General features: G+C 28.8%; 2 protein-coding genes across 4 annotated transcripts in view; one reads left to right on the top strand and one right to left on the bottom strand.

Annotated features, from left to right (window-relative positions):
• Window positions 1-88: 88 nt before the first annotated feature.
• The window catches only part of LOC145318145 (uncharacterized), a 44999-nt gene continuing 27790 nt past the window's right edge, over window positions 89-17297 (bottom strand). The window contains exons 9-10 of the mRNA XM_080159492.1: window positions 961-1478; window positions 89-191 (exon numbers count right to left, since the gene is read on the bottom strand). Coding sequence (XP_080015618.1) covers window positions 89-191; window positions 961-1478 — 621 coding nt within the window. The remainder of the gene's footprint in view (window positions 192-960; window positions 1479-17297) is intronic.
• Window positions 6954-14921, top strand: LOC145318172 (uncharacterized). 3 transcript variants are annotated; one of them, XR_013879243.1, is made up of 3 exons: window positions 6954-7161; window positions 9342-9573; window positions 14086-14225. XR_013879243.1 is itself a non-coding variant. In XM_080159518.1 (3 exons), exons 2-3 carry the CDS (start codon window positions 9384-9386, stop codon window positions 14424-14426), a joined length of 366 nt encoding a protein of 121 aa, XP_080015644.1. In that variant the 5' UTR covers window positions 6956-7161; window positions 9342-9383; the 3' UTR covers window positions 14427-14921. The 3 variants fall into 3 exon arrangements, 2 of the variants coding, with proteins under 2 accessions (XP_080015644.1, XP_080015645.1); XM_080159518.1 differs by having other exon boundaries at window positions 6956-7161; window positions 9342-9408; window positions 14086-14921; XM_080159519.1 differs by lacking the exon at window positions 6954-7161 and having other exon boundaries at window positions 9326-9408; window positions 14086-14921.

Here is a 17297-nt window from a genome sequence, read left to right as displayed (position 1 = left end):
TGACCAATAAATGACAGTGGAAATAGCACCCTAAACTGGGGACAATTTTCATAATATCAACGTATATTCTACATTCATTTTGCTCCAATCATAATCGTTCCTTCTCTATAAGTCCAGACTTGGCAACGCTAAGCTCCTCAGCCAGGTTCTCAAGGCTGCAGGTCTTCTGGTCCAGTTCTGTCTGCTTACACCTGGATAAATGGATATATTATTACCTGGACGTTGTACCAGATTTTCATGTACTTTGATAAAGTAATGCTTGCATCTGGCTAAAATAACAACCTCTTCCCACCTTTACCACATCCCCTCCCCTCCTATTGGATGAACGAACTGGCCAATAAATTAATTTTCTTTAACAAAATGTATAATTAGGTTCGGTTTGTCTGTCAGCCAATAGCGGATAGATTTAATCATTCCTTTGGGCATGTTAGAATTGTCTTTTCAATTTCAAACTTGAAATGATAAATCCAGTAACAGCTAAGTAGAATTATAAAAGAGTATAAACTATATTATCACTACAAAAAAAGGACCGTTTGTGCATTGTTTGTTAAACATGATGTTTTTTTTTAATTTTTAAAAAGCAACATTTATATTATAAAGGTAGTGCACAAAATATGCAGACCTTTTTTAATATTCAAATTAATAAAATTGTGTTAATAGTACAAAAATTGTTTGCATGCCGTTGGAACCGGTATAAACTCTAGTTTTTGGAAATATAAAAATGATTCCTGTGCTACATATAGCTAGGGAGGTATGTGGTAAAATTTCCCAACTGACTTAAAAACTTGACTTGCGAGTAAATCACTAAAGGTTTAAGTACAAAAAGGTCCGCATTTTTTGCACACCCTTTATAATTTATTTTAATTCGTTGGTGTTCACTTTTATGGATGTTGTCTCCCTTTTTTATCACAGAAAGCTTTGATCTCTAAAAAATATTAATACAGGAAATAATCTCTAAACCTGTTTTCTTCATTAGCACTTGCCAACTGTTCCTTCAGTGCGGTCAGCTCATTCTCTTTCTTCTCCAGCTCCTCAACTTTAACAGCAAACTCAGCTTTCTTGGCGGTCAGATCATCAACAACACTATTCAGCTCATAATTTGTTTTGTCAAGTTGTTTGCTAAGCTTGTGTATCTCCTCAGTTTTATCCAACAGCTGAGCAGTGATGTCGGTGATTTCATTCCTGGCACCTTCAATCTCCTTCTGCAGAGCTGCAATATTAGCTGCTTTCTCCTCAAGATCTTTTTCCCGGGCCTTAATTTCTGCCTGCGCCTTGGCAAATTTGATTTTAAGTGCTTCTAGTTCTTGATCCTTAACAGCAAGTTTGTCCCGTTTATCATCTGAGTCCTTGTCAGATGCCTCGAGAGTAGCAATAACTTGTTTGAGCTTGGCCTCTTTATCAGCCAGCTGTGCGGCTTTCTTTTCATTCTCCAGCTGAGATTGTTTCAGGGCCTCACCAAGCCTTTTCAGCTCCTTTTCCTAAAAAAATACATTTATATGTTTATAATAAAAGTAAAAGGGTGTCTGTTTGTGCTGATGTTAAAGAATTTTAGATCTCGCTAACCGCTAAACGATATGGTTCATCTTTACAGTAAAGCTTCTCATTTATTCAGGGAAGGCTTAAAAATATTTTCCTAAAAATATTTATCCTAATATAAAAGTAACTGGATGTATGTCTGTGCGTGTGTAAGTGTAGCTTTATATCTCGGTAATCGCTGAAACTATATAGTTCTCCTATACAGTGAAGCTTTTCATAGGTCCAGGGAAGTTGTATAACTATTTTCGTAAAAATATTTCTCGTATTCATTCGAATCCGGTGGATAGGAACCGGTTCTCATCCATACGAAAAAACTATGTCTAGCATCGTATTATATCCAGTTTTCTACGAATATAGAAATGAACAATCATAAGATTAAAACCATTTTTTAGCCGGTGCCTTCGGCACCTCAGGGCTAAAAAAACTAGTTTTAATCTTATAATGTATTTTCTATATCCGCGGAAAGGTGTTTAGTTTATAATACGATACGAGAAATAAATATTATCCCCTAGTAATCTCAAAACGTGTAAGTAAGCAATTAACATTTTTTTTGGCTTACTTAAATGTGCCATTGTGCCATTTTTGTGGTAAATTACTGATAAGCAATAAAGAATACTAATTGCTTACTTATATCAGCATTCTACAACAATTTGGTCTTACTTGTGAGATAAAAGAGGGTGGAGTAAATAAATACTCAGTCATTTACAGTAAAAGTGGCTTATATAAGTTGAAGTGAAGAAAAAGAAGGAGGAGTAATAATTAATCCCTTCCTTCCTGTAAGCATTTTATGAAAAAAAGAGAAGATTTGGCTGATATAAGCCAAATAAGCATTTATTGTGATTGATTGCTTGTAAGTAATTTATCAACAAATTGGGTGATTTGGTATATAAGCCAAATAAGCATTTATTGTGATTGATTGCTTATAAGTAATCTATCAAAAAATTGTATGATTTGGTATATAAGCCAAATAAGCAATAAATGTGATTGATTGCTTATAAGTAATCTATCAAAAAAATGCATGATTTGGTATATAAGCCAAATAAGCATTTATTGTGATTGATTGCTTATAAGTAATCTATCAAAAAATTGCATGATTAGGTATATAAGCCAAATAAGCACTAAATGTGATTGATTGCTTATAAGTAATCTATCAAAAATTGCATGATTTGGTATACAAGCCAAATAAAGATTTATTGTGATTGATTGCTTATAAGTAATCAATCAATAAATTGCATGATTTGGTATACAAGCCAAATAAGCATTTATTGTGAATAATTACTTATAAGTAATTTATCAAAAAATTGGATGATTTTGTATATAAGCAAAATAAGCATTTATTGTGATTGACTGCTTGTAAGTAATTTATGAAAAAATAGCATGATTTGGTTATAAGCCAAATAAGCAATCATTTTCATTGATTGCTTATAAGTAATTTATGAAAAAATAGCATGATTTGGTATATAAGCCAAATAAGCAATCATTTTCATTGATTGCTTATAAGTAATTTATGAAAAAATAGCATGATTTGGTATATAAGCCAAATAAGCAATCATTTTCATTGATTGCTTATAAGTAATTTATGAAAAAATAGCATGAGTTGGTATATAAGCCAAATAAGCAATCATTTTCATTGATTGCTTGTAAGTAATCTATCGAAAAATTGCATGATTTGGTATATAAGCCAAATAAGCATTTATTGTGATTGATTACTTACATGTAATTTATCAAAAAATTACATGATATGGTATATAAGCCAAATAAGCAATCATTTTCATTAATTGCTTGTAAGTAATTTATCAAAAAATTGTATGATTTGGTATATAAGCCAAATAAGCATTTATTGTGATTGATTGCTTATAAGTAATCTATCAAAAAATTACATGATTTGGTATATAAGCCAAATAAGCATTTATTGTGATTGATTGCTTATAAGTAATCTATCAATAAATTGCATGATTTGGTATATAAGCCAAATAAGCATTTATTGTGATTGATTACTTATAAGTAATTTATCAAAAAATTAGATGATTTTATATATAAGCAAAATAAGCATTTATTGTGATTGACTGCTTGTAAGTAATTTATGAAAAAATAGCATGATTTGGTATATAAGCCAAATAAGCAATTATTTTCATTGATTGCTTATAAGTAATTTATGAAAAAATAGCATGATTTGGTATATAAGCCAAATAAGCAATCATTTTCATTGATTGCTTGTAAGTAATTTATCAAAAAATTGCATGATTAGGTATATAAGCCAAATAAGCAATAAATGTGATTGATTAATTATATGTAATATATCAAAAAATTGCATGATTTGGTATATAAGCCAAATAAGCATTTATTGTGATTGATTGCTTATAAGTAATCTATCAATAAATTGCATGATTTAGTATTAAGCCAAATAAGCATTTATTGTGATTGATTACTTATAAGTAATTTATCAAAAAATTGCCTGATTTGGTATATAAGCCAAATAAGCAATCATTTTCATTGATTGTGTGTAAGTAATTTATCAAAAATTGTATGATTTGGTATATAAGCCAAATAAGCATTTATTGTGATTAATTGCTTATAAGTAATCTATCAAAAGATTGCATGATTTGGTGTATTAGCCAAATAAGCATTTATTGTGATTGATTGCTTATGAGTAATTTATCAAAAAATTGCATAATTTGGTATATAAGCCATTAAATAAGCATTTATTGTGATTGATTGCTTATAAGTAATCTATCAAAAGATTGCATGATTTGGTGTATAAGCCAAATAAGCATTTATTGTGATTGATTGCTTATGAGTAATTTATCAAAAAATTGCATAATTTGGTATATAAGCCAAATAAGCATGTATTGTGATTGATTACTTATAAGTAATTTATAAAAAAAAAAAATTGCATAATTTTGGTATATAAGCCAAATTAGCATTTTTTGTGGTTGATTGCTTATAAGCAATTTATTAAAAAATAGCATGATTTGGTATATAAGCCAAATAAGAAATAATTTTCATTGATTACTTATAAGTAATTTATTAAAAAATAGCATTATTTGGTATATAAGCCAAATAAGAAATAATTTTCATTGATTACTTATATGTAATTTGTCAAAAAGTTGCATTATTTGGTATTTAAGCCAAAAAGCAATAATTTTCATTGTTTACTTATAAGTAATTTATCAAAAACTTGCATGATTTGGTATATAAGCCAAATAAGCATTTATTGTGATTGATTGCTTGTAAGTAATTTATGAAAAAATTGGATGATATGGTATATAAGCCAAATAAGCAATCATTTTCATTGATTGCTTATAAGTAATTTATGAAAAAATAGCATGATTTGGTATATAAGCCAAATAAGCAATCATTTACATTGATTGCTTGTAAGTAATCTATCAAAAAATTGCATGATTTGGTATATAAGCCAAATAAGCATTTATTGTGATTGATTACTTATATGTAATTTATCAAAAAATTGCATGATTTAGTGCTTATTTGGCTTATATACCTAATCATGCAATTTTTTGAAAAATTACTTACAAGCAATCAATTACAATAAATGCTTATTTGGCTTATATACCAAATCATGCTATTTTTTCATAAATAACTTACAAGCAATCAATCATAATAAATGCTTATTTGGCTTATATACCAAATCATACAATTTTTTGATATATTACTTATAAGCAATCAATGAAAATGCAAATTACTTATAAGTAATCAATCACAATAAATGCTTATTTGGCTTACATACCAAATCATGCAATTTTTTGATAGATTACTTATAAGCAATCAATCACAATAAATGCTTATTTGGCTTATATACCAAATCATGCAATTTTTTGATAGATTACTTATAAGCAATCAATCACAATAAATGCTTATTTGGCTTATATACCAAATCATGCAATTTTTTGATAGATTACTTATAAGCAATCAATCACATTTATTGCTTATTTGGCTTATATACCAAATCATACAATTTTTTGATAGATTACTTATAAGCAATCAATCACAATAAATGCTTATTTGGCTTATATACCAAATCATCCAATTTGTTGATAAATTACTTATAAGCAATCAATCACATTTGTTGCTTATTTGGCTTCTATCAGCCAAATCTTCTCTTTTTTTCATAAACTGCTTACAGGAAGGAAGGGATTAATTATTACTCCGCCTTCTTTTTCTTCACTTCAACTTATATAAGCCACTTTTACTGTAAATGACTGAGTATTTATTTACTCCACTCTCTTTTATCTCACAAGTAAGACCAAATTGTTGTAGAATGCTGATATAAGTAAGCAATTAATATTCTTTATGGCTTATCAGTAATTTACCACAAAAATGGCACAATGGCACATTTAAGTAAGCCAAAAAAAATGTTAATTGCTTACTTACACGTTTTGAGATTACTAGGGTACTTTTGATTGATACATAAAAATAAAAATTATATGATATAATATTATTATGAATGAATATGTTGTGTTTATAGTTTAAATTTGTTACAATCAAATGTGTTAATTGACATATAGTTAATGATTTTGTTTCGAGACATATCAATAAAATTTGTTGTAAACAAACCCAGACTAGACAAAACACATCATATGTTAATTGATATACAGTTAATTACATTGTTTTGAAATATATAAATAGGAAGAAAAAACATTTAACTAAAAATGTTCTAATTAACAGTCATATGATTAAAAATATCCATGTGATATAAAAAATAATCACACTTTTTTTTGTTTATTTTTTTTAATAAAAAAAGAAACAAGAAATGGGGGGGGGGGAACCTATCATCCTAAGCATATGTCCATATATATATACATCCATTCATGTATTTAGTTCCTTTTAAATCATATGAATGGGGTCATAGTATCAAAAATACAATAAACTTTAAAAGAAACCATACAGAACAAGACAGACAGACAAATTGCAATGTTAATGGACAATGTTGAACAACATATGAAACATAATCTAGACAGCGTTCCATATTTCTAATCAATGGCTTAATATAGATAAAAAGCCCATTATTAATTGTACTTGTTAATTGAAACATAATAAAAGATATTTTCATAAACATGTTATATTTGTATTTTAAATTCTATTTGAATAAAAATATAAAATAAAATGATCTTGTTTCTGTTTTTTTTGTGTTGAACATATAAACAAATAAAATATTAGTATAAACAATAACAGCCTACCTAATGTCTATCTAAAATCATATGATTGAAAATTATAATCAAAAAGTACATGAATGTTATAAAAATCTGTGCAATATAAAGGTGGCATTAAAACCTCTCAGAAACCCCCTTTCCCCCCTTCTGTAGCCACTTATATACATATAAAAATAGATATTTATATGATGTTGATTTCAGATAAGGGGGGTGACAATAAATTGTACATAAAGAGAGAGAGAGAGAAAAAAATTGTTGATAAGGATATCAAAAACTAGCCTTACTACTTTAAATTTAAATTAGTTCTCGGCTCCCACCCAACAAAAGCACATTAAAATTGAAATTAAAAAAAGTTATAAACTCTAATTATTGAGGAAGTTACTAGAATTTCAATACATGCAGTGTTAGATTATAATAAAACAATCAAACATATATATAAGTGAATCGTTTACTTCAGGTAATTTTACTTCACTTTTATTTTTCCATCTGTTCACTCTCTAAATCTCTTTATGTATGTGTAATACAAAACACACATATATATATATCAATTTATCTTACATAATATTTAATCATTAGGATATTATATATATATTAAGATTCTATTCAATATTCATAAGAAAATCTATAAATTAAACACTATTTAAAAAAGACAATTTAGTGAAATTTCTTTCTAGTATGTAAATAATATGATTGTAATAATCTAAATTAATATTTCAATATTAATTCCAAAATTCATATTTCTATAGTACAATGTCAAAAATAGGTAATCTATTATAAAAGATTCCTATACAACATGTGTAAAAAGGAACTGAATTTATGTTATAATTTGTAAAAATGAAATATATATATCAAATCATCTTAAATAATATTTGACCATTATTATGTAATATATTTCTAAATTCTATTAAATAATAAAAATCTTTAAATCAACTACTGCTTAAGAAAGACAATTTAGTATAAAGATTTCTTTCATATTATGTGGACATTACCATAGTTATAATCTAAATTAATGTTTCAACACTAATTCTAAAATCCATCTTTCTATTATACAATGTTAAAGAGAAGTAAACTATTATAAAAGATTCCAATGACAACATATGTAAAAAAAGGAAGCTGAATAAAATTTATCTTTAATAGTGAAGTATATTTATGAAATACTTCTCCACTTAATTAAAATCAATCTTGCTAAAATTCTGGATGTGGGGAAATTATGTTCTGAAATATGATTTAAATTTTTAAGTAGTATTCATTATATATACATTTGAAATAGTAGTATAATAGCAGTATATTCAAGTAATGGTTAGAATAATCCACCTCTACAAAAAAGGTTAACATGATATTTGTTATTCTAATTATTTCATTAGCTTGTTTGAAAAATATAATTATACAGACTTTCCACCAATAATAATAGAGTTTCTATGCTTCTATATTGTACCTTACTGTTTCACAAATTATCATGAAATGTTCCAATCCAATAAGACAATTTCAACATGTCAAAACTACTGATAAGTGCTAGCTTTTAAATATGAACTAACTTTCCCTGTTATAGAAATGCTTTGCTCTAAACAAGAAAGTAATTGAGCATTTTAGAGGCTTATTACAAAAAATTAGTACGGAGGACAAATAAATAACTCATAATTTGAAATGGGTATAAGTTAAAAATATCTTAATATATAGTTTTTAAGAGTTATAATTTGCACCAATATGGTACCTATTTAGATCTTCCCTAAAAAGGAAAACACAATGGGTGCAGTGTTAATTAAAATCTTGAGTTAGATATAACAAAGATCTTTTTCTGCTTTATATACATACAAGTGGCTACGCCTCTAGATGCACTTGCAGTGATTAGGGCTTGAATACCCGCCAACTAAATTTTTTTAATCAAATTTTGAGAAGGAATTAATTTTTTTGGTGGGGAGAGATGACACTCCCACAAAATAGTTATTAACCTTCCCAAGACCTATGAAAAGCTCTACTGTGAAGCAGAACCATATTAATTCAGTGGTTAATGAGATCATTTGCTACATACAAAAAAAAACAACATTATACTACTTAATACTTTATATTATAGGATTGGGACTAGTGGCTATGCCAATAGTCTAAGGGGGAGGGCGGTGGATGTTGGAAAAACAATATTATGATATAATAAATATAAAAAAAACGTTCAAGTTAATTATTTTAACTTATAAAAGGTTTTTAAAGAAATGCTTCTGTAAATTTACATATGTTTAAAATAATGAACTTAGAGGCTAGATTTCTTCAATACTATGGAACTATTACTTTAATGGATATCAGCGCAATTTAAACTGATACTCTAAGGATTCCATTGTGTAATATTAAACATTTAGATTCATAAAGCATTTATGGAGACTAATCCAAATCATCAACTGTTATTAGGATTGTAACAAAGAAATCAAAATGTCAAAAATTCACTATTCCTAGTTGTCAGTTGTAGAGCTGTCGTAATATGACAAAGTTGGATAGGGTGTATAGCAAGCAAATACAGTACTCTGTTCCACCCCAGGAACCAGTCCAAGATGCTTGAATTATAATGCTTCTTTGATAATGGAGTTATGTTTTTTTTTTTTTTCATAAAGTTTTAAGTTTTGACACCAAACTACACATTATTATTTTTAGAAAACAAGAATAGAAGATTCCCTCCAACAATCAAGATCATATATGGCTAAAGTAAATAATGAAAAAGGTTAGCTGCCAAGATATATAATATAGAAGATTTAAATTAAGATCAAGACTAAATTGGCAGTAGATCTATTGAGAAAGTTATTACAATTGTTCATTTGATGATGTATGACTGATCTCTAATTGGCTGATGCATTTCCCAGTGGATTAAGCCTATAATACCACGAAGGTGAGCCACACTTCTTTATGTTGATTTTATTGTCAGTTAGAATATAGGTAACCACTGAACTGATTTGATTCTCAGTCTAGTTTTTAGGCTATTTACTGCCCTCCACTGTGGCTATAAAGCCCTTAAATTCTAGGGGTGCAATCGCTAATATTATAAGAGTCAATTAACTCCTATTCATTATGCTGGTAATGTATCTAATCATGATACCGTTATTCTAATTTATGCTAAATTTAAAATAATAATATGATCTTAACAAATTCAAATGAAAAGATGATTTGGATCAAACCAATTGTATTGTTATATTATCCAAACAATTATCAAATTCAAACTAAAGTAGAGATGCTATAGGTAAATGTAAATATCCTCATATAAACTTGTAACCTCAATACATACATATGGTTACTTTATAAGTTTCCCAAAGTATAGAATTTTGGATTCAGTAATTTAGTTTTTGAATTATATTTTTGGAAGTGTAAATGTAGTAATGTGGGACTGACGACCAGACCCCATATGTATAGAGGAAGATTCGCCCTCACTACATAAACAAGCATATGTAGATATATATACTTACAGTAAATTGGTGACTATTCCATAAGGTATACTCAACTGGTACATAACAATACCTGAATTTCAGACATATAGATAATTATGTATATACCTATGTCTGTTTATAAGTTTTATGATAACTTATCAATATCTATAAATGAGTACAAACACTGCTCTATAAAGGGATTTATAATCTCTATTGTCATGCCCAAAAACATTAGTCCAATATGTCTATTTGCTACATCTCCTGGTCATTTCAATGATAAATTAATAGATAAGTGGTCAATTCTAATTTATACCAGTAGCAAGGCTTCTACATATTTAGCCTGGTATTTAAATGGAAGATGTATATTTATGAAACCTAATCAGTTCATTAGGAATAAGCTTTCAAGGGCCCTTGCTACTAATCATTGGGATATAGGAATAATACATAAATCTGCTTATGAAATGTATTTCCAACAAATTTAAATAGTTGTAACTTGAAACGCAGTAATAGTTGCTTTGCTGACTAAATTACCACAAGTTACAGTAACCAAAAACAATCTACTGTACCTCATATGTATGGGTGTTAAACTGTCAATTAACCTACAGTATTGGTCACCATGATATGCAACTGAGGGAAATCTTACAGTTAAAAGACAGGCAAATGCAACAAGTCAGCAATTTTATGCTAAAGTAGTAAATTACTGAACAGACAAATTTTGATGTATCAAAGATATTGTACACTGCAACCTGTAATAGTTGGGTAGTAACTTTAAAGCTTTTGCAGCCTAAGAAACAATGATATCTTGAATTAATGCATATTTATGTATTTCTTCAAGTGGGTGCAGGGTTTAAATAACCTTAACTACAGACGGAGGGGTACAGTTGCTAGAGTTAAACAGCCTTGTTCCTTTAAGATTCAGGAGTACTTTAGTCTCATCCACTTGGTGGGACTACAATATCCTTGTATCCATCTAAAAATATTGTACACTCATCTGATTGACTATTGTACCTTTGTACTACTGTAATGTTATTCTACCTTTGTTAATAGAAAATGTACAGATTCCTGGTGTTTGCTAACCTCCTAATATTGGACATTAAAATAAATTTATAACCACTTCATTGGATTTTTAATCAATGGCAATCATTATTGATGAAAGTTAAAATCCATACTGCTACAGGCATGTATTTTGACTAAATAAAATAATTAAGATAATGTGTATGGAAAATCTAGAATACCTCCCTTTGCCCCTTAATAAAAGTTTTTAGTTAATGTGTAATAAACTATAGTTGATGGTAAAGTGGTCACTTTATTTTTGCTAAAGATTATTAACTAACTCAGGTGGTTCCAAAACTATTATAAAACCAATGGCAGATTTTCTAATTATAACATATTGAATATAAGAGTATTAAAATACAAAAAAAAATCCTTCAGGGATAGTTCATTCAAAGTTGAAAAGTTTTCTTACATAAACTTTATTAACAATGACTTCAATTCTGAAACTACAAGCACAGGGTCACCGGGAGTTGGGAGGGAAGATATCACATCTCCCAAATAGGGAGACCACAATCCTCCTCCCGTACTTGATCAAATTCCGCCAGGGAGGGGATAATTTGGATATAAATGAAATTTTGTAAGAAATCAAAAACATTGACATAAAATCATAAAAACATATTTTGTCAGAATTTGATTTTAATAGCAAAATTACAGAGTCCAATTTTGAACATTCAGTCATGCTTAACATTAAATATAACACTAAATAAGTTCAAACTTTAATGAATTACTTGTTTACTTGATTTAAATTTAAATTGTTAAGATTAGCTTAGTATCAACAATATATTGATATGCATTCGGTATTTGGTACAAGGTGTCCAGATTATATCACCAGAAACGCACATTATTACAACAGCACAAATTACCTTTATTCCTTATAATTGGTCTAATCCTGTAGAGCCTTCCTCATATTTTGCAAAAATGTATTTTTCTTATTAAACAATGTAAGGATCATGTTATAATAAAACAAGAAGGGAGAGGCCATTAGAGTATACATAAACATACTGGTACCCGTAACCAAAAGTTTAATACACATGCTATCTCCCATTTGTTAGCTTAGAAACTTTTGGTAATTTTAAGTAAATCTTTACTGGTGTATTTCAACTTTTAACTTTTACTATTAAAATAATTCTTTGGTTCTAATCATTGAGGATGTACACCAATTGACCGTTAATTGTCCCTGATATAAAGCATCCGTTGCCTTATCCCTTAAGATCCCTGATGTGAAGTCATATACCCTGAATTAAACAAAGCTTACAGCCTTTTAAAAATTCATAACCTAGCAAAATTGCTAATTGGGTATTTTTACTACTCTTGAGAAAAAGCAAAATATTCATAAGTTTTTTGGCATGGCTACTATACAATATCATTCTTATATTTAAAATAAGACAAATAAAATGCACAATTAATTCATATTAACAACTGTTTTCACACAAATCAGGGGTGGATGGATAGTTAGATAATTAATAGACCCAATAGGCTAAAATTAATTATCACTACTTAACAGTTACAATAAAGTGTTATGCAGTAAGCACAGAAATAGTTGTATGATAAAAATGGGTTAAGTTTTAATCATCTCAAGTTGTTTTCTAAATTTATTTATAAAACAGAATCAAAGTAACAACACTAATTGTGATGGATTAAAATTGGTTTTCAGCCTCACTAAAAAATGACGTATAGCATTATATTTCAAATGTCTTCTCATTTTACGAAATATTTGAAATCATTGGACTTTGTCACAACTCTAAATTTCGTACCCACCCACCAAATTTTGACTTGATAAAAGACAAATATAAGCGAAGTAATTGAATATAACTTGCAAGTGATCTATCCCTGCACTGAGGGAAGGCACATAATTTGCAAGAAATCAATCCCTGTCATTGCATGGCAGATGGGGGGGTTGGTGTTATTTTTCAGTTTATTTAAAATCCGCGGGAAGCTGCTTATAATACTAGCAACAAAGAACTAGTTCTATGTCTTAAAAATTGTATAGTACTATTTAATAATTTTAATGGTTAAAATTTACCAAAACATTATGATCTAACAACTTTGGAAATTTTATTAAATTTTGATTGGTTGGTTCATTGAGTTGAATGGCCAAATGTTTCAATTAATTGTAATCTATAGAAGGCATAACTTAGTTTATCATCATTGGGGACTTACATCAATTTATCTGTCATTGTCTTATCTCTTTAGATCCCAAAGCAAGACAGCATCAAAATACACTTTCTCTTAAAGGAAGACATTCACACTAAGAGAAGGGGGGATGCGTCCTGAACGTTAACTTAAAAAGTAATTGGGTCCAGGTCCAAAACCTTACCTCCATTTTACTACTTGTATGCCATCCATATAATCCCATATTTACACATAAAGGGATATAAAAGAAAAAGTATAATAATAATATTTGAATTTTATGTACCAGTAAAGAAATATAAATACATCCATATATTTATACATTTGGGTATATACTATGATGTGCTTAAAATAGTACTAAAACAATATTAAGTTTTAAGTAACAAAAATTTTAGCATATTTATCATTATGTACCTGTAAAGAAATATAAATACATCCATATATTTATACATTTGGGTATATACTATGATGTGCTTAAAATAGTACTAAAACAATATTAAGTTTTAAGTAACAAAAATTTTAGCATATTTATCATTATGTACCTGTAAAGAAATATAAATACATCCATATATTTATACATTTGGGTATATACTATGATGTGCTTAAAATAGTACTAAAACAATATTAAGTTTTAAGTAACAAAAATTTTGGCATATTTATCATTATGTACCTGTAAAGAAATATAAATACATCCATATATTTATACATTTGGGTATATACTATGATGTGCATAAAATAGTACTAAAACAAAATTAAGTTTTAAGTAAAAAATTTTAGCATATCTATCATTATTTCAGGTCAATCCACAGATCCAGACGAGCCTGCTGTCAACGAACCTGGCCCAGACGAGCCTGCTTTCAACAAATCTGCCCCAGAAGAGCCTGTTGCCAATGAACCTGTCCTAGAGGAACCTGCTGCCAACAAACCTGCCCCAGAGGAATCTACTACAAATGAACCTGTCACAGAGAAGCCTGCTGCCACCAGACCTGATCCAGAAGAATCTCTGTTCAATGAACCTGTTCATCTTGACCATGTCCTTGTCCATCTCGAGGAACATTATGTCATTGACTACAAACCTGAAGAGGAGAAACTGCTGGCCAGCTTTGATAGTGATGAAGAAGATTCAGCATATAGTTAATAGTTAATAGTTTTGACAGTTAAAATAATTTTTGCTTGTTTGTTTGTTTTAATTTTATATAGTTGTTTAGAGATTGATTTTATATAATTGATTAATTTACCTTGTTGTAAGTATACAGTCATTTTAATCCACATTGGGTCAAACGGGGGGTAATGTCGTAATGACTGAATTGTAGAGTTGACTCAATGTGTTTGACAATGACCTTTGATTTATATGTATGAAGCTATGAAAAATAAAGTAAGCAATAAGTTTGATAAAAAGAAGTTGAGTCTTCAGTTGCGTTTTGCAAGTCTTATGTAGTGAAAACTATAAGACTTATTAGCCAGGTTGTCACCAAGAGTGGGGCCTGGACATTATAACGAGCTCCGAGTTTAGAGCTCGTTATATATCTATTTATTGATCATAGCTTTACCCAGTTATTAACTATCTTAATATACCTAACCTAATCTGATTTAAACATAGATATAATTGGAATACAGTAAGTGAATATTCAAAGTGTTGATTATTGATATATGAAGTATTGCTACTATATAACTAACTATTTACCGTCTGTTTTCCGTGGTATAAATACCACAACATCCTTTTAATCTTATACAATTATGCTTTAATTCTTTCTACGAGTTAAAATTTCTAATATTTTGGAAGATTTTTTATTAGGAATCAAACTTAACAAATAAAAATAAACTTACAGTTAATAAAGATGTGAGTAAACCACTCAAAAGTGTCAATTGGACCAACATTTTGCTAAAATAATATTAAATAGGTTACAAAACTAATAATCCATGTAAATCTGTTCCAAAAATTAATATAGCTGTCTATAGTGCTCTAGCAAAATGGGAATAGATGTCACCGCGTTTGGCTTACGTGTTCTATTGCCGTCACAGTAGAGGGAAAGAGAAAGGGAAGGGGAAAAGAAAAACCCTAGAAAAGAGATGGGGTATAGGGTATTTTATGACGTTAATAGAATAGGTACGTCAAAAGTGGTGACATCTATTCCCTATTTTGCTAGAGCAGTATAAACAGCTGCAAATTAATTATATACAGTATGCCGAATATGAACATACATACTGTTTAAGGCTTGATGCGTCGCTTTTAGCAAATGGTCCAAGGAATCAATATTACAAATATTAGGTAAATAGAATGATGATGCTAATGAATTGTCTTTTTAAACAAAATTACGGACTCTACGGTAATGATTATACAGTTGCTACTCTTCCTAAATTGTCGCTAACTGTTGTTGCTAACATCATGACAAGATTAAAATCGAAAGAACAATTCTAACATGCCTAAATTATTGATAAAAGCTATCCGTTGCGGTCGTACAGATAGACATACAGACGGACCTATCATAAAAGTAGAAAAGCTTCGTTTTTAAAACTAAAACTAAAAAAATAAAACATAATAAAAATTGTTATAATATGTATTGGAAATCACTTTTTAACTACTGATAACTAATTATAAGGTAAGAGGGAGTATCATTTTCTTTTCTAAAACCACAATCCAAATTCATATTTTCTTTATCTTCTATGAAAATATATTTATTTATTATGTGTACAAAAAAGTAATTCCCAAATAAAATTACATGAAATATTGAAGTATTTTTTTCTGTTGTTTTACCGTTTTAATGTTTTTGTATTACTGCCGCTGACACCATGGGTTTATTCTTAAATGACCAAAAAATTCCACTGATCAAAAACGTTTTTCTGAAAAGTTGAGCCTATCAGCTTCTGAGATCTATTGTTACAAACCGACAGACAAAAATATATCGAATTCTTGATTTCTTTTTTTGTATATAAACTGAACAGTTATTAATAATTTAAATTTATGCATAAGAAAACAATCATACAAACTTATTTAGTAGCTACAGTTTTACTCTTTAGTTTTAAAACCACAAGCATTCAACTGATTTAAGAAAGTTTACTCATACTTAGGGAGGGAATGGACATTGGAATGTAAATTACACTGGTACTCACAGTTTTATCACCACGATTTCTGGTTGGTTGGCTCAAAAGTTTTTGTGTTCTAACTTTTAGCAAATAATGGGGTAATTCTACAGAAGGGGTAATTTTCTGAATAATAATAGGGGATGTATATCAAATTATCGTCCATTGTCTTATCCCTTATGATCCCTAACTTATACTGCAAGCTTTTAATCTATGCATTATAAAGCAAAATCAACTTATATAAAGTTATATATATTCCTAACTAATAATATTTCTATTTGTTTAATAATTTGCTGGGTCCCTATACTTATATCTTGATAACCTCTAGAGGACAGGTTACACCCTGAGGTCTTACAATGTGTATCTTTCAACCATATCAGGCCAATGTAGTGCATTATTCTCAAATACAACTAAACCCTTGATTGCACGTACGTACCCTTGCATGGATGTTCTAGCTGTCCATGGTAATGATTAGTGTCTGTTTTGGGCCAAGCAATTACCTCCAATTCTAACAATTTACTTCGGTAACCCCCTATCTTTACCGACAGACAGACACAATTACTTGTAATCATTTTCATTGATTGCTTATAAGTAATTTATGAAAAAATAGCATGATTTGGAATATAAGCCAAATAAGCAATCATTTTCATTGATTGCTTGTAAGTAATTTATCAAAAAATTGTATGATTTAGTATATAAGCCAAATAAGCATTTATTGTGATTGATTGCTTATAAGATATTTATAAAGAAATTGGATGATTTGGTATATAAGCCAAATAAGCAATAAATGTAATAAATTACTTAAAAGTAATTAATCAAATAAATGCTTATTTAGCTTATATACCAAATCTTGCATTTTTAAAATGAATAACCTATAAGCAATCAATCACATTTATTGCTTATTTGGCTTATATACCAAATAATGCAT

Source organism: Acartia tonsa, chromosome 4 (assembly GCF_053477335.1).
Source record: "Acartia tonsa isolate MP-2025a chromosome 4, ASM5347733v1, whole genome shotgun sequence".
Lineage (NCBI taxonomy): Eukaryota > Metazoa > Arthropoda > Copepoda > Calanoida > Acartiidae > Acartia > Acartia tonsa.
Note: the sequence above shows the minus strand (reverse complement) of the source record. Positions and strands in the feature narration are given on the sequence as shown.

Excerpts from the sequence above, each read along its gene's own strand:
- LOC145318172 (XM_080159518.1), top strand. The coding sequence starts at position 9,384 with ATGGCTAAAGTAAATAATGAAAAAG. Across the intron at positions 9,409-14,085 it reads TAAAGTAAATAATGAAAAAG|GTCAATCCACAGATCCAGAC; the intron begins GTTAGCTGCCAA and ends TCATTATTTCAG.